Genomic DNA, 23,082 nt, shown 5'->3' with positions numbered 1-23,082 from the left:
AAAGAATTAACCTTGCACAAAAAGAAAGCCTTTATCCTTGGCTTTAAGGAGGTAATCTCTAAACCCTTGGAATGTTATGTCTGATTGGAGTGTCTTTATTTGCCTGGGGGCTTGGGTCACTGATAATCTAACAGTATGATATAGGATGGGGATTGGCCACGCCAGAAAAACCAACAGTGTGATTTAGGGTAATGACTTTGGTATCAGTCGATCTCCAGAGGGGTTGAAGACTGAGCTCAGTCGTGTGGGCAATCAGTTATGCCTATGAACCCCCATAAAAACTCTGGACATCAAGGCTTAGGTGAGCTTCACTGGCTGGCAATTCTTGTCACACTTTGTCACACACTGGTGCTGGGAAAGTAATGCTGTCTCTACTCCATGGGGAGAGGACAACTGGAAGCGTCTCATTTGTTACTTCCCCTGGACTCTGCACTGTGTAGTTCTTCACTTGGATGATTTTAATCCACATTCTTCAGCTGTAATAAGCCATAACTATTAACAGTTTTTAGTGAGTTCTGTGAGTCATTCTGACAAAGTATCAGACCTGAGGGTGGTTTTGGAAACTCCCTGAACTTTCAGTTGTTGTCAGAAGTGAGGGTGATCTTGTGTGGACTGTTCTCCCTAACTGTACATTGGCTAAACTATTGCAGTGGTTTACCATTGATACTCATTTGAACTCTGCTTTTTTCATTTAAACCGGAAATTACTCCACGTTAGTTCATAGACCTTATCCTTATTCTGTTACAGCTTCATTCATTGTGCAGATGAACCATAGTTTATGCAACCACTGCCCTATGTATGGGCATTTAGGTTGTTTCCAGTATTTTGCAATTACAGACAGTGTTGCAGTGAATAACCATGTACTATGTATTTTCATTATTATTGGAGATGTATCTTCAGGGTAAATTCCTAAAAGTGGAGTTGTTGGATTAAAAGGTGAATACTTGTATGGTTTTGTTAGATATTACCAAATTCCCCTCCAAAATGATTTTATCAGTTTGTATTCCCAACCAGCAAAGTATGAAAGTCTTTTTTCTCCCACCAACAAAACATGTTGCTGTAACTTTTGCCAAATTTTTTTGAGGTATAATTGACATATATTAGTTTCAGGTGTACAACATAATGGTTTAACATTTGTATACATTGCAAAATAATTACAATAAGTCTAGTTAAATCCATCACCATACATAGCTCCCCACCCCCCAAATTTTTTTTCTTGCGATGAGGGCTTTACTTTTAGCAGCTTTCAAATATGCAATACAGTATTATTAACTGTAGTCACCATGCTGTACAGTACATCGTCATGAATGACTTGTTTATATGTTTATTTATGGAGGTTTGTACCTTTGACTCCTTTCACCCATTTTGCCTATCTCCCAAGCCCCCTTGACAATTTTTTAATGCATGAAGTTGAACATCTTTACTTATGTTTAAGGGCCATTTAAAAATATTTATTTGTGAATTGTTTCATTATGTCTTTTTCCCATTTTTCCATCAGCCTTTTCCTTTATCCCTCAATTTAAGATATTAAATATTAGTAATATTAGCCCTTTACTTTCTATTGAGTTTTTCATTTTTGCTATTTTAAGTGTCCTAAGCTCCTTTATTTTTTTAACTGTTCCTTTAAAATAAAAATCCCATTCTTTTTTTCCCCAGTGGATGTAATATTTTCTTCTTTGAGGATAGCGTTGGGGTTTTTTTTCTTTCTTTTTTTAAAAAAATTGTAAAATATACATAACATAAAATTTACCATTTAAATCATTTTTAGGTATACAGTTCAGTGGCATTGAATACATTCATATTGCTGTGCAACCATCACCACCATCCATCCTGAGACCCATTTTAATTTTCCTAAACTGAAGCTCTTCACATTAAACAATAACTTCCCTTCTCTCCCCTTCTTAGGTTTTTTAAGTTAACTTCTCTAAATATGCTTTTGCTTTTATCTGTTTGTTTTTGTCTACTTTTTATCCCTGGAAGTGTGGTGATTCTTAGTTATGCTGTCTTTTGACCACTAAGAAGTTGGTTGGATGTTCTGAGCTTGTGGTGGGACTTGTCACTTGTGGGGTGCACTGTGGGCCATGCTGGGCCATTCTGTGGGGGCATACCTGTACTTATATATTTTCTTGTGGAATAATCAGTTTCTCTGAAGAAGAATCTTCCAATCTCCTGCTTGGACGGGAAAGACAGACTGCTAGCGTTTTGGGAGTTGAGTGGGAAAGTGTTGTGGGGTCTTATATTCAATATATAATTCCATCTTCAAACTGTTCCTGGGATCCCCTTGTCTGCAGAACTTCCTTTCTGAAGGAGAAACTTCTAATCTTGGGTCGGGGAGGGACAGTTACCTGCTATGCGGAGTTGGGGAGGGATTTGGGGGTTTCATTGCTTCTTAAACTTTGGGGTAATTGTTTGGGCCTGTGTAGTTGTGGCATCCCCAAATATCAGTATCTGTTGGTCTTTTTGAATGATCTATCCCTACCCAACCCCCTGCCCACCCCCAGAACTGATCTCCTCCTTTGGGGTATAAACTTTTCTGGGAGCTGAGTGAGGAAAGAGGTTGGGGAGAAATTCCCTATGTAAACTGATTTATCCTCCTGTTTGTACCCCTGCCCTCAGTTGTACATGATGTGCCTGACTGTTCTAGTTCACTCCCTTGAGTAAGTGAAACTTTGATCATCTGCCATGGTAGGAGAAGGGATCTTAGAGTCTAATTGCTTCTTATTCAGACTTGCAACCAGTCCTTCCTTTTTCAGCTGTCTTCCATTCCCTGACCTTCATAGGTATTGTTGCTCTTGGTTCCTGAGCCTTTCTGAGGTCCTGTAACTTGCTGCTTGGCTTCCCCTACTGCTGGCTTAGATTTCAGCTCTTTTGGCTGGCTAAGTCTGTTATCACTCATTCATCTGCTTTCTTCTTTCAGCAGTTTTATTGCTCGTCTCCTTTTTTGTTGTCATTGTCCCTGAGAGGTTTTGCCTTTTTAAAAACTGCATTTCTGTCATCTTAATGGGATTTGGAAAGGAAGCAGAAGTAGACATGTGTTCAGTCCTCTTCTCCCCCCTGCCCCGCCCCCAGAGAAAACTGATGCACAGAAAGGTAATACAGCTTTTCCTAGTAAGTTATTAGTAGGCTGAAATTAGGGTATTGGTTTTTGATTCTTCTGTTCCACCTGCAGTGGCTGGTGCCTTTCTTTCTAGGCTAAAGAGCCTTCAGTAATGTTAGATCTTATTAAGTCTGAGGGGAAATTAAGTCTGAGGGAAACACACTTGTGTTGGTTCTTTTTTCTTATACTTACTTGAGAGCCAGAACCATAACTGGTTGAGAGCACCTGATAGAGTCCTGTCTCATAGTCACTCAGAAAGTCTTTGATGGACTGACAAAGAGGAGGCTGGTCGGTCTCCCTCTTGAGGTACTGATATTGCATGCATATATTGACTGTCCGCCTGTGGATGACTGTACAGAATAAAAGTCCCTGCCTTTCCTTTCTGAAATTTGTTGTATGGGACTTCCCTGGCAGTCCAGTGGTTAAGACTTCACCTTCCAATGCAGGGGGTGTGGGTTCTATCCCTGGTCAGGAAGCTGAGATCCCACATGCCTTGTGGCCAAAAAACCAAAACATGAAACAGAAGCAATATTGTAATAAATTCAATAAAGACTTTAAATATGGTCAAAAAAAATCTTTAAAAGAAAATTTGTTGTATGGAACAAATTGTTTTGATGTGAACTCAGTCTTAAATGGTGTCTGGTCCCGTCTCCCTTCTCTATCCTTCATTTTACAAATGAGAACACAGAATTTGGGTGACTTGCTTAAAGTCACTTAGCTAATGAGAAACAAGGTCAACATGTAGAAATTCTCTCCTGACTCCCTGCCCTTTCTGCTTCATCAGAAACTGGCTGCATATTGGGAAATGATTCTTGAAACTTGTTTCTATCAGAGGCAGGTACAGCAAAATGGGGTCATGTTGGAGCACTCATGTCTTCCCTTATCCCTCATTTTCATTGTGGGGAAAACCTTGATCAGGTAGGATTTCATTATGTCTGATAGTATAAGTTGAACTTCATATGCTTTTTTCAATTTTCTAATGTATATTGCTGTGAATATCTTTTTTTTTTTTGCAGTATGTGGGCCTCTCACTGTTGTGGCCTCTCCCGTTACGGAGCACAGGCTCCGGACGCGCAGGCTCAGCGGCCATGGCTCATGGGCCCAGCCGCTCCGTGGCATGTGGGATCCTCCCGGACTGGGGCACGAACCCGTGACCCCTGCATTGGCAGGTGGAGTCTCAACCACTGCGCCACCAGGGAAGCCAGTGAATGTATCTTTATGACCTTATTTTTAGGGTAGAAATGTAAATTTTCTTTCTCTTCTTTACAGCTGCATTCAGATCTCATTATGCATCAGAAAAATGAAAAAACAGAGGAAAATTCTATGGAGGAAAGGAATCCACTTAGCCTTTTCTGAGAAATGGAATACTGGGTTTGGAGGCTTTAAGAAGTTCTACTTTCACCAACAGTTGTGCATTCTGAAAGCCAAGTTGGGAAGGCCAGTTACTTGGAGCAGGCATTTAAGGCATTTCCAGTGCAGAAAGAAGGCCCTTCAATTCCAGAAAACGTGGATCCAGGATGAACCCCTTTTTGCTAAGGCAAAGTCCAATGTGGCTGTTCAGAATCTTAGTACTTTGTCCTCTAAAGTGAAAGGAAAGGACACTAAACACTTCATTTCCTCCTCAAGGACCTTCCTGAAACTCCAAGCAGAGAAGTTGCTGTCATCAGCAAAGAACTCTGATCATGAATACTCTGGAGAGAAAAGTCTCTTGAAGGCAGCCACTGACATACCAGCAAATAGTGTTTTAAGTCAGGCCAGTGGTCACAGACCTAGGACGGAGCCACAAGCTTCTGATCCTCCTATGAAGTTCAATGGGGAGAGCCAGAGTCCAGGTGAGAGTGGCACAATTGTGGTCACCTTGAGCAACCATAAGAGAAAGCGCTTTTGTTATGGCTGCTGCCGAGGGCTGGAGCACCACAGGAATGGGGGACCCCTGATTCCAAGAAAGTTCCAACTTAATCAACATAGAAGAATAAAAGTATCTCCTCATATGATGTATGAGAAATTATCCATGATTAGATTTCGGTACAGGATTCTCAGATCCCAGCACTTCAGAACAAAAAGCAAAGTTTGCAAGCTAAAAAAAGCCCAGCGAAGCTGGGTGCAGGTCACTGGGGACCATCAAGAGACCCTTAGGGAGAACAGTGAGGGTGGCAGTTGCAGCTTATTCTCTTCCCCAGAACCTAAAGACCCTTCTTGTCGGCATCAACCATACCTTCCAGATATGGACAGCAATGCTGTGGTGAAGGGAAAGAACTCTCATGTGCCTGATGGCCACACTAAAGGAAGCCCTCTCTTGGGCAAGGAGCTTAGTTTAGATGAAGCATTCCCTGACCAACAGAATGGCAGTGCCACATACATCTGGGACCAGTCACCCTGTTCCTCTCCTAAGTGGGAGTGTACAGAGCTGATTCATGACATCCCCTTACCAGAACATCATTCTAATAACATGTTTATCTCGGAAACCGAGGGAGAAGTTATGGCTCTGGGTCAGGAAAATCGGACAAGTACTGTCAATGATGACAGAGTAAAACTGTCAGTGTCTGGGGCAGATCAATCTGTGAGTAGTGTAGATGGGCCTGTGTCCGAAGAGACTGTTCAGAGTGAGAGTTCATGCCAGATGGATGAGGATGGATCTTTCAAGCAGAACATTCTTAGTTCTAAGTTGTTGGACCACCCTTACTGTAAAAGTCCACTGGAGGCTCCTCTGACGTGCAGTGGACTCAAACTAGAAAATCAAGTGGGAGGTGGGAAGAACAGTCAAAAAGCCTCTCCAGTGGATGATGAACAGCTGTCAATCTGCCTTTCTGGTATGCACTCTTCCTTTATTCTCCCTCAATCTCTGGCCCACACCTGCTGTCCATTATCCTTTCTAGGAGAGTCCTATTTGGTCCTTCCCCACATGGATTTCCCTTTAAGCAGTTAGACATTCTTTTATATTGCTGTATTATATAGATGTTCCATAGTTTAGTAAGTTTTTGATTGCTTTTAGTTGTTTCCCTCTATAAACAATGGTGCAGTGGAATTACTTCTTTATACTTCTATGGTTGTTTTTGTAAGTTAAATTCCTAGTAGTAGAAATGATGGTGGAAGGATAATCACACTTAAAATTTTAAGAGAATTGTTAAATTGCCCTCTAAAAAGTTGAACCCGTTTGCATTTGCTAAAGTTTGCTAGTCTCATAGATCACAGGAGAGTTCTTTGTTTTAATTTGCCTTTTTAAAGTTTGAACATCTTTTTCAGTCTTTGCCATTTTTTGTTTGTATATAATTTTACTTTGCCTTTTTCTCTATTGGATTGTTTATATTTTATTTAATATATGAGAAGCTCCTATGTACCATTGTTGGCTCTAAGAATGTGGCAACAAACAGGATACACTGATTCCTACCCTCAAGGTCCTTAGCATCATTATAGTTTTTTTTTTAATGAGAACCACTATAAAGTTATAATGTAAATACATTTTTTTAAATGTAAAAAGGCATAAAATTTCCTTTATAGACAACTTCTCATTTATATGCCATGTAATGTAAAATGTGCCTATAATAAAATAAGTATGATTCTTATGAGAGAATAGAGCGAGATCAAATGCACCATTAAGAAAAACATGCATACGAGACTATGAATTCTACTGAGGACAAAGGCCATTACTTTAAATACTTTTAAATTCCTGAGTTCCTGATAGAGTTCTCAGAACAGAGTTTCTTGGTTAATGAATAGCAAATTGATTTATTGGTTAAATTAGCAACTATGGAGCTTCCTGACAACAATATAAAATTAGTGGATAATTCACCAGAAACTGGCTTCTAGATTTTCATTTTAGTTACTACTTTGAAACAACATAATTTAGTACCAAAGGTTTAAACACCCAGTATAATTGCTAGACTGTGAAATCAGCATTATTTATATCTCATCAGCTATACAAAACTCATCATTTTTTTCTTTCGAAAAAAAAAAACGGTAGTAGAAATCCCAAAGAATAAGGGAGAAACTACTAGTTAAAGGTCATGTTTACTAATCTAGCACCGTAATTCCATTCTCAGGACCTCCCAAGTGGCTGGAAGGAGGAAGGGAAGAAGTGAGGATGTTGGAAAAGTAAGGGTTGTTCTTAACTTGTGGCCCCATTTGTGCTGTAAGGCAATGCAGGGTCTAGCAAAGAAGAAAATTGCTGAGGCTGGAGATGAAAACAAAAGCTTTTGGTTCAGATGGTAAAGGAGGCCCTCAAGAACAGTAGAATCAGTTTATCCAGGAGGCAGTGCTAGAGTCGGCCTCATGAACTAGGGGGTTTCTTCTTGACGTCCACGTCCTTTTTAATTTCTTCAAGTATGTCGTAGTTCTGAGCCAGATACATTCCCACCACATTGCGAAGAGTAAATCCAAGCAGGAACTGGAGCATAGTGTCGGCAAGGAGGGCTCGAAGGGCGGCTGCAGCTCCTTGGGCCGTCCGAGCCTGCCTCCCCTGGCCTAGTTTTAAAGATGTTAAATTAAATTTTGGTAAAAGCCCTCAGTACCCTGACTTTGTGTATGACATTTTTGCTTAACAGAAAATTTCAGTTCTTACATAGTAAAATTTATTTGTCTTTACTTTATGGCTTCAGGTTTTTACATAGTGCTTTAAAGTCTTCTTGTCAAAATCTACCCCATGAAGTCATTTGGTATAAACACTTCTGGAAGATAATATGGCAGTATCAGTCTTTGACCCATTCCCCTTCTTGCAATTTAGCCAAGATATAAAAGAGTACAAATATATTTGTACAGGGACATTACTTATAGTATTGTCTTGGTAGTAAAACACTGAGGACAGCCAAAGCAAGTGTTTTTATGGACCTATAAATTACAGCATATCCAGGCAGTATACTATGAAGCTATTAAAGAATAAATTCGAAAAGTGAAAAAAGCAAGTTGCAAAACAGAAGGAGGCTGTTTTGTTAAAAGATACATGTGCACATAATGAGTATTTGTGTGCACATGCATTTGTATAGGACATATCTGGACAGATATATCAAATTGTTATAAATGGCTTTTTCTGGGGAGTTAGGAGAGTTACTTCTTGGTGGTTTAAACAATTCTGAACACTTTGCTTTTTCAACCATTAAGTATGTGTAAAAAACTTTTCCCCACAAAATGACAAAGTACAGAGTCCTAGAAAATCTTTTAAAAAAAAATTCTGTTGTTTATGCTGTCCTAGAATGAAGACAAATTTCCCTACTATGAGGTTAGCAGAACCATGATTCATAAAATCTGAAAAAGTTAGCATTCACCCACAAATACCAATTAACTTACAAATATATATGTAGCACTTCCAAAAAAGTTGATAAATTGACTATGTCCTATAGTAAAACTGTAGCATAACATGAAGACAAGAATTTTTTACAGAATTCACATTTAGTGATCTGTAATGTAGTTATTTTAATAGGCTAAAAGAGAAAAATCATGGTATCTCAGCAAGTACTGAAAGCCTGATAATGAAGCTTAGCTTCCTTTGTGTTTAAATCTCTTTGAAAACTAGGAATAAAGAAAACTTCCTTCACTTAGTAAAGAATATCTGTCAGAAACCAATAGTAGATTTAAGAGGATGAAGTAAGCCCATGGAATCTCTTCTTCCTCCTACCAAACCCACAGAAATTATGAAAAATATATTTAAAACATATGTATCTCTGTACTCAAAAACAAAGAGAGTTTTGGTAGATCAAAAACTGAGAAACTAACAAGGCATAAAGTAGAGGGAAGATCCAGAGGGGAGCCCCAGTGACAGAAGGAAGATTAGTGCAGGAAAATGGTGCAACACTGAGGGTGTACCATTTCTGGAGATGGTGGAGGTGGAGAGGAAAGGGGAGACCCATGGTAAAAGACCGAGTAGTTGGAAAATCTCCACAAAAGCATCTCTCCCTGCCTGTGCCATATATCAGCAAGGAGGATATCTGCTATCAAGCTGAAATTTCTCCCCCCACCCCAATTTTATTGAGATATAATTGACATATAGCACTGAAATTCTAAGAATAGGAGATTGGTATGGAGAGTCAGGACATTCCCCTCTACTCCTGCCCCATTACTTATAATGCCTGGCAAGAATGAAGAACAGCCCTTTCCAGAAGAACTGTTTTGGGGGTTCTTAGCATCCGCACATTGAAAATAGTTCAAGGCAGAGCAAAAGCTACTGCCCATCACAGCCTTCCCTCCACCCGCAAGTTATTCAAGTAGAGATGAGCCTGTAATCTATCACCAAACATCTGGAGAAAGCCAACACAATGGAAGAGACAAATTGAACTAAACTCGAGTAATCAGGATTAATAGAGCAATCAGAATAGGAATCAGTATAGGACAATCAGCATGGTATATGCTCCCTTAATTGACTTTGTAGTGTTAGCCAATATTCTGTGGTGTCCTAAACGCTGGCTCTTCTCTAATATAACTGCACATTATGCTCATTTTGTATTTATATATTTATTAAGAGCCCGTTGTACTTATCAAAATTTACTTTTGTGTTTCATATTTTTATCAAATATTGCATAAACTGATGCAGTATTTGTTCAGAAAGTTACTCCCTTCAAAACCAAGTTGAATGCTTTGCAACAACAGTAGTGTTATGTTTGTACAAGACAACTTTAAAAAATTTCAGGGAGGGTAGGAAAGTCTAGGATTCTGTACTCAGATTAGCTGTTTTGGAAGGAAAAGAAATAGATTCCTGTATCACAATATGTTCCAGGTGGATTGAAAAGTTAACTAATTAGAAACAAATACAGATAAACAAAAACTTGTACACAAATATTCATAGCATCATTATTCATAGTAGCCAAAAAGTGGAAAAAACTTAAATATCCATCAACTGATGAATAGATGAATAAAATTTTGGTATATCTATACAATGGAATATTCTGCCATAAAAAGGAATAAAGTACTGATATATTTCAGTTTGGGTGAACCTTGAAAACATGCTAAGTGAAAGAAGTCAGACACAAAAGGCTACATACCATATGATTCTATCATTTTGAAATGTTCAGAGTAGGCAAATACATAGAGATAAAAAGTAGATTAATGGTTGCCAGGGGGTGGGGAGAGGGGGGAATAAGGAGTAATTGCTAATACATACAAAGTTTTTTTGTGGAGTGATGCACATGTTCTGGAATTACGTAATGGTAATGGTTGTACAACTCTAAATATATAAAAACCCAGTGAATTGTAGATTTTTAAGAGGATGAATTATGGTATGTGAATCATAGCTTAAGCTGTTAAAAAAAAACACAAGACCATTTTTATAATCTCATTGATAAGACATTTTAAAGCATGATAGGGAACTCAGAAGCAATAAAAATATACCAATTTGACTCCATAAGCATTAATATCTCATAAATATAGATAACCAAATTCATAAGTGAAAATCTGCAAGTTTTAATGTCCTTTGACCCAGAAATTTGAAAATGTTTTTGGTTTTTAAGGTTTGGCTTGCAGGATCATAGTTCCCTGACTAGGGATCAAACTCTTGCCCTTGGCAGTGAAAGCATGGAATCCTAACCACTGGACCGCCAGGGAGTTCCCTCAGAAATTTGAATTTTAGCAAGTGTGTTCTAAGGAAACACTAGAACAAGAATATATAGAGGGTTTTAATTGTAACATTATTTAGAGAGCTAAAAATTAACAAATGGCCATCAGCATGGAATTGGTTAAAATATGCCAGATCAATTTAATGGACCACTAGATTGTTTTGAATTGACTTAGGGAAAAAAAATCCATGTATTGAATATAAAAAAGCAGCTTCCAGAAGAGTGAGTATAGTTTGCTACTTACATGTTTAAGACATACATGTTCATTAGGGCATAAAAGTTCTAAAGGAATTATGGGGTGGCTGCCACTTTATTTTAAAATGTTTATGGTCATGTATTGATACTAGCATAAATACTTAAAGCTTGTTCCCATTTCAAGTTTATGAAAATATTCAACCCTATTTTCTAGACTATTAATGTGTTATTTTTACATGTGGGTGTTTGGAAAAAACTAAAGATGGATTCCTACATTTTTTTTTTTTTTTTTGCGGTACGCGGGCCTCTCACTGTTGTGGCCTCTCCTGTTGCGGAGCACAGGCTCCAGACGCGCAGGCTCAGTGGCCGTGGCTCACGGGCCCAGCCGCTCTGTGGCATGTGGGATCTTCCCGGACCAGGGCACGAGCCCATGTCCCCTGCATCGGCAGGCGGACTCTCAACCACTGCGCCACCAGGGAAGCCCGGATTCCTACATTCTTTACACCAAAATGAATTTCAACTGTGAACAAAAGATTTACTTGGTAGTTCTAATACTATTTATTGATTAATTCATCTTTTCTCCATGATTATGAGATGCTGCCTGCCATTCTGATTCCTATCTGGTTGGTTTCTCTGTTTCTGTGATAGCACTATTCTGCTTCAATCACTGTTATTTGGTTTTATAATTTGATGGGATTAGGCCCTCCTTCTCAACTCTTCTCTTTTGCCCCTATTCACCTCTCCTCCTTAATCTTTTTCAAAAATTTCTAAGAATTTCTCACATTTTTGTCCCAAGATGAATTTGGATTTGGTTTTTCATTTAAACCAATGAACAAACAGTGGCTTTTGATTGGTATTGCATTACATTAATAGACTAATTTAGGGAAAATTGCATTCATTTTAATATGGAGTTTTCCTTCTAAAAACCAAAGAATTACTCCATTTATTGATCTGTGTCCCTTACTAGAATTTGGTAGTGCTTTTCACTTGTTTAATAAGTTTAATAAACTTAAGCACATTCCTTAAGTTTATTCTTAGGTATTTTGTGCCTTTCTTATTTTTGATGGGACCTTTCTGACATGTGTATTGTATCTTGTTGGAGAACCAAGTGGTTGCATTTCATATGTGCACAACACAATGAACCCCTTCCACTTTCAGGGTGGGATGTGATCCATGTGACCCATATCAGTTGTTGCAAGAAAAAGCTGTCTAACACAGTTGGTTTAACATGATGAGTAATTTAACTTCTAAAAAACACCTCAGTTTTTGTTTTTCACATTATTACCTTTTGTACTTACAAGATGGAATATAATTTGAACTCCAATTTTTCATGGTTTTGTTTTTTCCTAATATTTTATCCTTTGCTTCTAGGTCATACTAAAATTTTAGTACTTCTGGAATAAAAGAAATTGTATATTCCAAATGCATTTTCCTTGTTGGTTCATTAGTTTGGTGAAAACAAGTGGATAAATAGTGAATTTAACTCTCATTTTATTTTAATTTTTTGGCTGAGCCCTGCAGCAAGTGGGATCTAGTTCCCCAACCAGGGATAGAACCACTGCCCCCTGCAGTGGAAGCGTGGAATCCTAACTATTGGACCTCCAGGGAATTCTGTAACTCTCATTTTAAGAAGTCTGTTTTTTGGGTTACTCTTGGCCCATGGGTATTAGAAGGGAAAGGTAAAATGAAGAACTAAGTTGTTTTGTAGAGAAGAGATAATAGATATTTCCTGCATTGGAGGTGGCACAGCATAGACGTTAACGGCTCAGTTTCTGTTGTCACATAACCTACAGTCAGAACCTGATTTCTGCCATATGCTAGTTAAGGGTCCTTGGGGAAGTTATTTAACCTCCTTAAGCCGCCTGTCTCCATTTTTAAAGTACGGATACTGTCTAACACATAAGATAGTTATAAGGATGAAACGAGGTATGCTGGTGCTTGGCTTATGAGTGCTTTTTTTTTTTAAATTATGTATTTATTTTTGGCTGCATTGGGTCTTTGTTGCTGTGCACGGGCTTTCTCTAGTTGAGGAGAGCAGGGGCTACTCTGTTGCAGTGCACAGTCTTCTCATTGCAGTGGCTTCTCTTGTTGTGGAACATGGGCTCTAGGCACGCCAGCTTCAGTATGAGCACGTTTTAACTGTTGTTTACTTCTGGTCCTAGTGAGATAATGGTGTGCATCAGTGAGACATTGTCATTAGGGTTGTCCTTGAAGATCCAGGTAGGGCTTTTCTACTGCATTACCAATCCATGTTTATCATCTGAAAGTGAAAACAAAAATACGGATAAGAGGAAAAAAACATAACAACTTAAACATAACAACTTAAAATCCCCCAAACACTGCCATTCAGAAATAACATTGTTAACATAACAAGGACACCTCTTGTTACAAGTTTGGAATTGGGTCCATATTCGATTGGTAGAAGAGATTGCTTTCGTATTTGAAGAGTCTCAATTAAGGTTGCTGGGCCTAAAGTTTAATTTTTTGTTATTAGGGGCAATATTTTTGTATAAAATTTGTTCCTTAAATTCAGTTTCTCAAATGTTGGGAATCCTTATCTTCTGTTTGGGTCCATTCTCCCATGTAGACACAAGACTATGCTTAGACAACTGTAAGATATGATATACTAAACACTATCGGCAAACATAGGCCAAATGGATTCCTAGTGTAGAAGCCCCAAGTCATCATCTCCTACTCTGACTAAACTGGAACATGAGACTCCCTTTGTCTTCTGTATGCCTAAAGCCTAGACCAGGAGCAGACATAAGCAAGCAACTCTTTCCTGCTTACTATACTCTTAAGCCTTTCAAGTTGGGAGCTACTCTGGTGGGATACTAACAGGAGGAAAGTAGGTTTTTCACACATTTGTCTGCTCCTCCCCCATACAAAACACTCCATTTCCAGGACAGTTACTGTGTTGTGATCATTTCTGTCCATTTTATATAGATACTTAGCAGAGGCCATTCTTGAAGTTAGAAAGGGGGCTGGGTAAAATAAGTGGCTAACAGTCCTCATTTTTTCCATCTTAACTCGGTGGACTTAACTGTCAGACCGATGGTTAGCCAGACTGTTGTTCTCCCCACTCCCCTCTCAGTGGATAGCCTAAGTCATATCTCCACTTTGTGAGCCTCTAAGCCTTCCCTCAGCTTCTTTGTAGTTACTTAGAAATAATGGCCTGTTTTTATTTCCTAGCGTATTTTTAGGTATATTTCTTCAGTGGATTCTCTTGGAAACCATTAAAATGCATATACCTATTACTTAAGTTGATGTAAAGACTAGCCTGTATCCTGGTCAAGAAGTCATTCTTTAATTCTGTTTCCTCTTTTAAAACATGCCTCACCAGCTGTTACCCAGTTAAGCTCACTCCATAGGGTTAAGCTCACTTCATAGGGTTTAGCTCACCTCATAGGGTTATGCAGTATCATGAGTATTAAAATAACTATCAAATTGTATATTTAAAATGCCTTAGTATATGTCCCTTGTTATGAGATGTGAAATTTCACACCTTTATCAAATAATAAATACAATGACAGTGATCTCAACAATTCTAATTGTGATTTTAAAAAAGATAATTTCTTCAGTTACTAAATGTGATAGACACATTTAACTAGGTGATCAAACCCTTTAGGTTTTACCTTTGGGAGATAGGATTCTTCTCCAAGGTTAAGATACTGAAAAATGTCAGTCTTTAGTTTCAGCTATCCATTTTCTAACAATGCATCAGTAGCTTAAAAATCCAATGTGAAATGATGCCTTAGAGCATTTCTCTCTAGATTGGAATGGTGAGGGCCTGATCCATTTAATTTTTTTTTTACAAAGTATAACTTTTAAAAGATTTCTTTTTATAATGCATTTAGTAATGTAGGTTAAATGTATGTTAAGTGTTGTGTATAAGTTAAGTAATGGGACGGTGACTTTGCTGAAAATGGCTTTTCCATCTTAAATTTTCTTTCTTCCTTTATTTAAGGATTCCTAGATGAGGTTATGAAGAAGTATGGCAGTTTGGTCCCACTCAGTGAAAAAGATGTCCTTGGAAGATTAAAAGATGTCTTTAATGAAGACTTTTCTAATAGGTTTGTCAATGATGCTTAAGTTAAGCCATTGAAAAGAAAATTATTGGCTTATATGACTTTTCTCTTGATTTAAAAAAAAGGATACTTAGCAGTAAACTGAGTTGAACTTTTGTTTCGTGTTGTTTTTTTTTACTTTTTCTTTCAAAATATTTCTGTTTCAGAAAACCTTTTATCAATAGGGAGATAACAAACTATCGGGCCAGACATCAAAAATGCAACTTCCGCATCTTCTACAATAAGCACATGCTGGATATGGATGATCTGGCAACCCTGGATGGTCAGAATTGGCTGAATGACCAGGTTAGTGTATTGTATATTCTCAGCATGGAAGTTGCAGAGGATGTTGGACAATAAAATGTAATTAATAACCTCTAGGTTGGCCTCACAATTATCTTTTGGAATCAAGGATTCTTTATTCCTTACTGAAGTGACTCATTCACTAACCCAGTACAGTATTGGAAAGGTTTGATTACTGTTAGCAGTAGCAATATGTTATTCATTCTGAGTGGATGTTCTGAATTGCATAGGGTTATTAGTAAGCTGGTTTTATGTTGACTTTTTATAGGTCATTAATATGTACGGTGAGCTGATAATGGATGCAGTCCCAGACAAAGTAAGTGAAAACTTTCTCTTTAGGAGAAAGAATCCTTGTGTATTAAAGGAAGAAGCTTTTTTTTTTAACTTTATGTAATTATTGGATATTTCTTAGATTTTTAAAAGGAGATTTTTGTCTTGATACGTGCTAGGATTGCGCATAAGGTCTATAAAATCATTTCAGCATAAGAAAGTCATGATGCCAGTATTTTCCTGCTTATTTATTTCAGAATGGGTGTGTTTTTTGATATCTTGAAGAGGCTTTTTATTTTCTTTAGTGGGTAGATGCACAAAAAGGACTATTTGCTTTGAATTTTTAAATTTAACTTTAAAAAACTTTAACTTAATGTATTACTCCCTTTACAAAAGTAGTAAAGTAGTATTCATCTTCACTTTTTCTTGGATTAATCTTTGATACTCAGTTTAAGTACAAACTAACCCCCCTTAAACTCTAAAATTCCCTCAAGAGCTTAGTTACTATTTTTTAAAATTTAATATATTAAATTTTCTTTCTGAGTACTCACATTGCCTGATGGGGAGGCTTTAATTTCAAGCAAAACCTTTCCAAGTACTTTATAAACTTTTATAAATCTAATAATTTAAACAGGTAAATATAATGAATCTCAGATTCCAACACTTTATTAATAAAGACAAAATGTCATAACTTTCCGCTTAAAATCAAAAATCTGTTATACATTTTAAATTGGTATCATGAAGCTAATCTGTCAGATTCTCTATTTTGTCAAATTCTCTTAATCATCAGAAATCTAAACATACACCTGTATGTTTAGATTTAAACACCAGATGATTTTTAACATAAAAGTATTAATTTCAAGAGTATAATTTCCCTTCATTACCACTACATTTAATTCTAAACCTTCATTGGATGAAAAGGACACTTAACCAAGGCTGTCGTTCTCAAAGTATAGTCCCCAAACCAGCAGCATCAGCATCACCTGGGAATTTACTAGGAATGCAGAGTTTTGGATCCAACCGACACCTACTAAAGCAGAAACTGGAGGTGGAGCTCAGCAGTCTGTGTTTTAACAAGCCCTGCAGATTCTGAAGGACTCAAAGTTTGAGGATTACTGTCTAGAGATAGCTACTACAAGCCTTTTTTATTAATATCTTAAACTGTGTGATTCTCAAAACCAATGTGCATCAGAATCCTCAGAAACCAGATTGCTGAGCCCTGCCCTCATAGTTTCTGTTTTAGTAGGACTGGAGTGGGGCCTGAGAATTTCCCTTTTAACAAGTTCCCAGGTGATGCTGATACTGCTGGTTTGATGACCACACCCTGAGAACCTCAGCACTAAGGGAACAGTTTTATCATCTCAAGTGAGTCAAAGTTAGAGTGAACACTTTAAGACCGTAGTATGTTTACCGTCTCAGGTGAGCTGATACTCGTTTATAAGCCAGAATTTTGAAAAAGGCAAGGATGCAGGACATGATGCTACATACGACTAGGGTAATTTTTTCAGTGCTAGAAATGATCATGCTAAAGCCTTTTTATAGTTGTTATGACTATAGGAGTCTCCAAGTCCACATCCTTCAGATAGTGTTAGTTTTGTACTCCACATCCCTTGAGTTCAAAGTAATTGTTACCTGATTCTTTCATAGCCTGTTTCAACTTTATCACCTGATTTGACGAGATTTATCAGGTTGCTTCTTTACTTGATTGGATTCAGGTAATTTATTTACTGCCCCATTCCAGTTCTGACTGTAGACCAACCACATCTGTGAGGTCATCCTAATGAAAATTTGAAACAGTCTTCTTTGAACTGGTTAATGTATGTTTTGGTCATTATTTTTAAGAAGAAACTTTTCCTCATTTTTTGGTCCATCTTACATTCAGGGATTTTAAAATTTCCATTTTCTTGTGAAGTTAAGTCTTGGCACAGCTTAATATAATCTGAGTGCTTGTATTTGATGTCTTTCTAGGTTCACTTCTTCAACAGCTTTTTTCATAGACAGCTGGTAACCAAAGGATATAATGGAGTAAAAAGATGGACTAAAAAGGTATTCTCTTTATTTCTTTTTTTTTAATTTCTTTTTTATTCTAAATTTGAAATGCAGATGATAAGCCACTTTGAGTGGAAGGATAACTTTATTGCCAATTATGATGTTAATTAGAAACAGGCTTTTTAATGTAAGTTTTTTATTGTTTCTTTTGAATCCTTTTTATTTTTTATCATCATTTGATTATGTTTAGTTTTTAATTTTATTTATTTTTATAGATCTTTATTGGAGTATAATTGCTTCACAATACTGTGTTAGTTTCTGTTGTACAACAAAGTGAATCAGCCATATGCATACATATATCCCCATATCCCCTCCCTCTTGAGCCTCCCTCCTGCCCTCCGTATCCCACCCCCTAGGTCATCGCAAAGGAATCTTTTTGCTTGAAAGACAAGACACTAGTAAAATTCTTGAGTCTGTCCAGTTCATTGGAATCTGCTATAACAGAAAGCACTGGATTGGAAGTTCATGGTTCTGACATTGCTATTAGCTTGCTGTACAACTTAGATAAGACACTTAATTTGGGCTTCAGATTGCTTATTTATAAAACAAAATGATAAATTAGAGCAATCCCTAAGGTAGTTTCCAACCTTAATTTCTCTCAGTATTGACTGTCAGAAACATTATTTTAAAAGCCTATTTATATACTATTTTTGATATTTTGAAATTACCAACAAGTTCAAAATTCACAGTCATAAGTCTAGAGATACTGTAACTTTTCACTTTTTATACTGGATGGGTTAGAGAAATTAGGAGTAAGTCTTGTCTTATGTAGTTGTGGGTGGAAATAATTTTTTGCAAAGTACAAACACCTGATTGAACATTGCTATATAGGTAATATGTTCAAGGCATCATCAGTAGTGGCAAGATAAACTATATGTGGTTGAAGAGTGCACATCTGGGGAAATAGATATAATGAACTCAGGATTCAGACCTGGGTTCAGATCCTTTTTTTTTTTTTTTTTTTTTTTTTACACACACACACACTGTATTTTATGTTTACAAGAGATAAATAGACTGACACCAAGCATTGTAAATGGATGACCACAACAAAAGCAACAATGATTGCAATTACCAAACACGAAACACACTCATACTATGTCATAATATTGACATTCAGTCCAGTAATCCTCCACTGTAACAGCTCCTTTACTTTGCAGTGAAAATTGATTTGTATATTTTTTGCCCCTGAGTCCTTTGGGACTTTTTTTTTAGTCAAACAAAGTCACAAAAATTATAATCATCCTCATCAGTTCACTCAGTCCCATGTAATTAATTTTTTTTATCTTGATCTTTTGTTAGCAGTTTTATGAGTTCATCAGTTTTCCATTAGAGTTCTGAAAATGCTTATTCATTCAGTTCAGCAGTATAGTCAGTGACCAGAAACCTGTACTTGTCAGAGTCTTTTCCATGAATTCCTTGAAGATGAAAGAAACCCTTTTATAGGAGCATATTTGCAAAAGCATCAGAGTACACCCAGAACTGTCTGTAAATGACAGAAGAGTTAAAAATGACCATGGTTAAAGATTTGATGAAAGTTCATAATCAATTGACAAGGAAATTTAGTTATTTCTGAGATATACATTTTAAAGTAATAACTAGAATTATGACTTACAACATTATACCGGAACATATAAGATTTTTGGGGTTCAGATCCTGGTTTAGCCACTTAACTGGTTGTAAGACCTTGGGTGAATTACTTAATTACTTTAATCTTTAGTTTCATCATCTATAAAATAGGAATACCGGTTTTATTTATCTTGTGAGGATTAAATGAGATAATGCATGTAAACCACTAAGCACATGATAAACACATTAAGTGGTCATCATTTTTATATTGTGATGGGAGAAGCATGGGAGAAGACTAGTGTAGCTGGAATGCAGAGCAAAGAAGAGAGTGACATAAAGTGGATCTGATCAGGGTCTTGAGGTCTGTGTTTTGAATTTTATCCTAAATGTGTAAGAATCTATTGAAGGGTTGTAGGTGACGACATCCAATTTGTAGTCTGCTCTAGTGGCACTGAAGAAGATGGACAAGTGTGGGAGCAAAGTTGATGTGGGTAGAACAGGAGGCCACTGCAGATTGATGATACTTTAAATTAGAATGGTAGAGATGGAAGATGTACACAAATTTGAGTGTGACCTAGGGAGTAAAATAACAGAACTTGGTGATGAGTAGGTTATGGGAATGAAGGAGAAGGAAGTGTGAAAGATGACTTCTGAGTATGTGGCTTGTGCCACTGGATGGGCTATGGTGGTGTTTATATTAGAAAAATTGAGGACAACTAATTAGTAGGGGATTGGTCAAATTAAAACTGTACATACATATAATAGGATGCCACTTAACCAGGAAAAGTTACATAGCTGAGGAAAGATGATCATATGTAGTATGGATTAGAGAAAGGTTAGACAGGTATACCTTGGAGATATTGTAGGTTTGGTTCCAGACCACCACAATAAAGTGAGTATTGCAATAAAGTGAGTCACTGGATTTTTTGGTTTCCCAGTGCGTATAAAAGTTATGTTTACACTATATTGTAGTCCCTTATGTTTGCAATAGCATTATGTCTAAAAAAATAATGTGCATACCTTAATTAAAAATACTTTTTTGCTAAAAAAATGCTAACCATCCCCTTAGCCTTCAGTGAGTTGTAGCAGTAATATCAAAGATCATTGATCACAGATAACCATAATAAATAAAATAATAAAAAAACAATTTGAAATATTGCAAGAATTACCAAAACGTGACACAGAGACATGATGTAAACAAATGTTGTTGGAAAAGTGGTGCCAATAGACTTATCTATGCAGGGTTGCCATAAACCTTCAATTTATAAAAAATGCAATATCTGCAAAGTACAGTAAAACAAGGTATGCCTTGTAAATAGCATGGAAAAATTATACTCATGGAAGAATTCCTGAATAATAAGCAACATGAGAATGAAGGAATAAAGTCAAGTATAAATATGTGAGTCATTTCATTAAATAGAATAAATTAAATTGTTCCATCCTCTGGAGCCTCTCAGATTGGGTTAAATCAGAAAATCCAGCTATGTGCTGTGTATAAGAAGTAAACATAAAATAATACGAAAAAGAAAGCTTGAAAGTAAAGTGACAGGTAAAGAGGTACTAGGCAAATGCAAACCAAAAGAAAGGAGTGGCAAGCAAAAAGGAGGAATAGCAGTATTAACAGCAGATGAGGTAGAATTTAAGGTGAAAAGTACACTGTATGATAAAACTTCAATACATAGGAGATATAACAATGATTACAAAAGCTAGGAGACCTTGGTAAATAGTGATAATGGGAGACCTCTTTCATAGTTGGACAAATCTAGTAGATAAAAAATAAGATCATAAATAAAAAATAATACAACCAGTGCTTTTGGTTTAATAGATATATACTAGATCTTTATACCCCTCAAAAAGAGAATATACATTTATTCCTATATCTAAGGAACACTTGTAAAAAATTGACCATGTACTTAGCCACAAAGAAAATTATTACACTATTCCTTAACCACAGTTCAGTTAAATTAAAAATAAATATTAAAAGATGACTAAAAAAACTTAATTAAAAAATTGCACTAGATATAAACCCTTGATATGACCCCTGGGTCTAAAAGAAAATAAAAAATGAAATTATATACAAACTGTCTAGAAAAGGATAGAAAGGGCAACACATCTTACCAACCACTATGGAACATAATGAAAGCTGTTTTGAGGAAAAAATAATGGCCATAAATGCATTATTATTAAAGAAAAAATGAAAGAAGAATTAAGTACTCACTAAATTAGACTACATTAATATAAATTACAGAACGACCAAGGATTTGAATGCAACAAGACAGTGAAACAGTGGAAGTACAAAGGAAATCCATAGCAGAACTTTAAAAAAATAATCTCAGAGTAGCAAAGTCCATTCTGTGTACAACTTAAAGCTCAGATGACATTAAAAAAAAAAAAAAAAAAAAAGAATTAATTACCTAAAAGGACAAACAGTAAACTGGGAAAAAATATTTGCAATTCAAATCACAGAACTAATTTTTTAAATATATAAAGTGTTTCTATACATCAATAAGAAAAAGACCTCACCAACTCAATAGAAAAATGGGTGAATGATAAGAATGAAAAGTTTTGGGACTTCCCTGGTGGCTCAGTGATTAAGAATCCACCTGCCAATGCAGGGGACACAGGTTCGATCCCTGGTCCAGGAAGATCCCACATGCTGCGGGGCAGCTATGCCCGTGTGCCACAACTACGGAGCTTGCGCTCTAGAGCCCGCAAGCCACAACTACTGAGCCCGCATGCTGCAGTTACTGAAGCCTGCGTGCCTAGAACCCGTGCTACTCAACAAGAGAAGCCACTGCAGTGAGAAGCCCGCACACTGCAATGAAGAGTAGCCCCTGCTCGCCGCAACTACAGAAAGCCCGTGTGCAGCAATGAAGACCCAACACAGCCAAAAATAGATAAATAAATTAATTTTTTAAAAAAATGAAAAGTTTTGTAGTAAAGAAGTGCTTATTATTGAGTTCTGGTTGTAAGTCCTTTGTCAGATCTATACTTTTTTACTGCTTTCTCTCAGTCTGTGGCTTTTATACTTATTTCTTAAACAAGTGTGGTTTTTTTTTTTTTTTTTTTTTTTGGCCACACCGTGAGGCATTTGGGATCTTAGTTCCCTGACCAGGGATTGAACCAGTGCCCCTTGCATTGGGAGTGTGGAGTCTTAACCACGGGACCGCCAGGGAAGTCCCTAAATATGTGTTTTGATGAATGGAGGTTTTTATTTTGATGCAATCTAATTTACCATACTTTTTTCTTTTATAGTTTTGCTTTCTGTATACCCAGTCTAAAAAATACTTGCCTCATATGTTTTCTTCTAACAGCTTTATAGTTTTAGGTTTTACATTTACATCTCTGGTACATCTCAGTTTTTGTGTAAGATACAAAGTAGGGATCAAGGTTCTTTTTTTTCCCCTTCATTGGCATTTCCTGAAAAGGCTTCTCTTTCCCACTTTAATTGCTTTGGCATCTTTGTAGAAAGTCAGTGGACAACATATGTATGGGTCTGTTTCTGGACTTTATGTTTTCTTGCATCAATCTCTTTGTTTTTATGCTAATACCACACTGTCTTGATCACTTTATCTTTACAGTTTGTCTTAAAATCAGTGTAAGTGTCCAGCTTTAGCCTTCTTTTTCCAGATTGCTTTGGCAATTCTAGGTCCTTTTGTATTTTCATATAAATTTTAGAATCATTTTGTCAATCTCTGCTTTTAAAAAACTTGCTGGATTATGATTGGGATTGTGTTTAATCTGTATGTTCATTTGGGTAGAATGGACATCTTAACGGTATTAAGTCTTCTAGCCCATGACATGGTATATTTTCCATTTATTTGGGTCTTTAATTTTTCTCAGCAATATTTTATAAATCTTAGTGTACAGGTCTTGCATGTATTTATTTATTTATTTACGTGGTTGCGCTGGGTCTTAGTTGCAGCAGGCGGGATCCTTAGTTGTGGCTCACCAGCTCCTTTAGTTGCAGCACATGTGCTCCTTAGTTGCAACTTGC

The 23,082-nt window shown here is 36.8% G+C and overlaps 2 protein-coding genes across 3 annotated transcripts in view; one reads left to right on the top strand and one right to left on the bottom strand.

Annotated features, from left to right (window-relative positions):
• Positions 1 to 23,082, top strand: part of SENP5 (SUMO specific peptidase 5) — a 37,468-nt gene that overhangs the window by 5,536 nt on the left and 8,850 nt on the right. The window contains exons 2-6 of one of the 2 annotated variants that reach the window (XM_065876729.1): positions 4,367 to 5,907; positions 14,798 to 14,903; positions 15,065 to 15,203; positions 15,469 to 15,516; positions 17,439 to 17,516. In XM_065876729.1, coding sequence (XP_065732801.1) covers positions 4,398 to 5,907; positions 14,798 to 14,903; positions 15,065 to 15,203; positions 15,469 to 15,516; positions 17,439 to 17,516 — 1,881 coding nt within the window. In that variant the 5' untranslated portion in view covers positions 4,367 to 4,397. Of the gene's footprint in view, positions 1 to 4,366; positions 5,908 to 14,797; positions 14,904 to 15,064; positions 15,204 to 15,468; positions 15,517 to 17,438; positions 17,517 to 23,082 lie in introns of those variants that run through there. The other variant, XM_065876730.1, reaches the window with a different exon arrangement.
• LOC136122934 (short transmembrane mitochondrial protein 1-like) lies at positions 7,365 to 7,490 on the bottom strand. Its single transcript, XM_065877049.1, has one exon. The coding sequence runs from the start codon at positions 7,488 to 7,490 to the stop codon at positions 7,365 to 7,367; it is 126 nt and encodes a 41-aa protein (XP_065733121.1).

This window comes from Phocoena phocoena, chromosome 4 (genome assembly GCF_963924675.1).
Source record: "Phocoena phocoena chromosome 4, mPhoPho1.1, whole genome shotgun sequence".
Classification (NCBI taxonomy): domain Eukaryota; kingdom Metazoa; phylum Chordata; class Mammalia; order Artiodactyla; family Phocoenidae; genus Phocoena; species Phocoena phocoena.
The sequence above is the reverse complement of the archived record's forward strand: the minus strand, read 5'-3'. Positions and strand labels throughout refer to the sequence as shown.

What these genes read in the sequence shown, in the direction of transcription:
- LOC136122934 (XM_065877049.1), bottom strand. Translation starts at nt 7,490, where the DNA reads ATGCTCCAGTTCCTGCTTGGATTTACTCTTCGCAATGTGGTGGGAATG.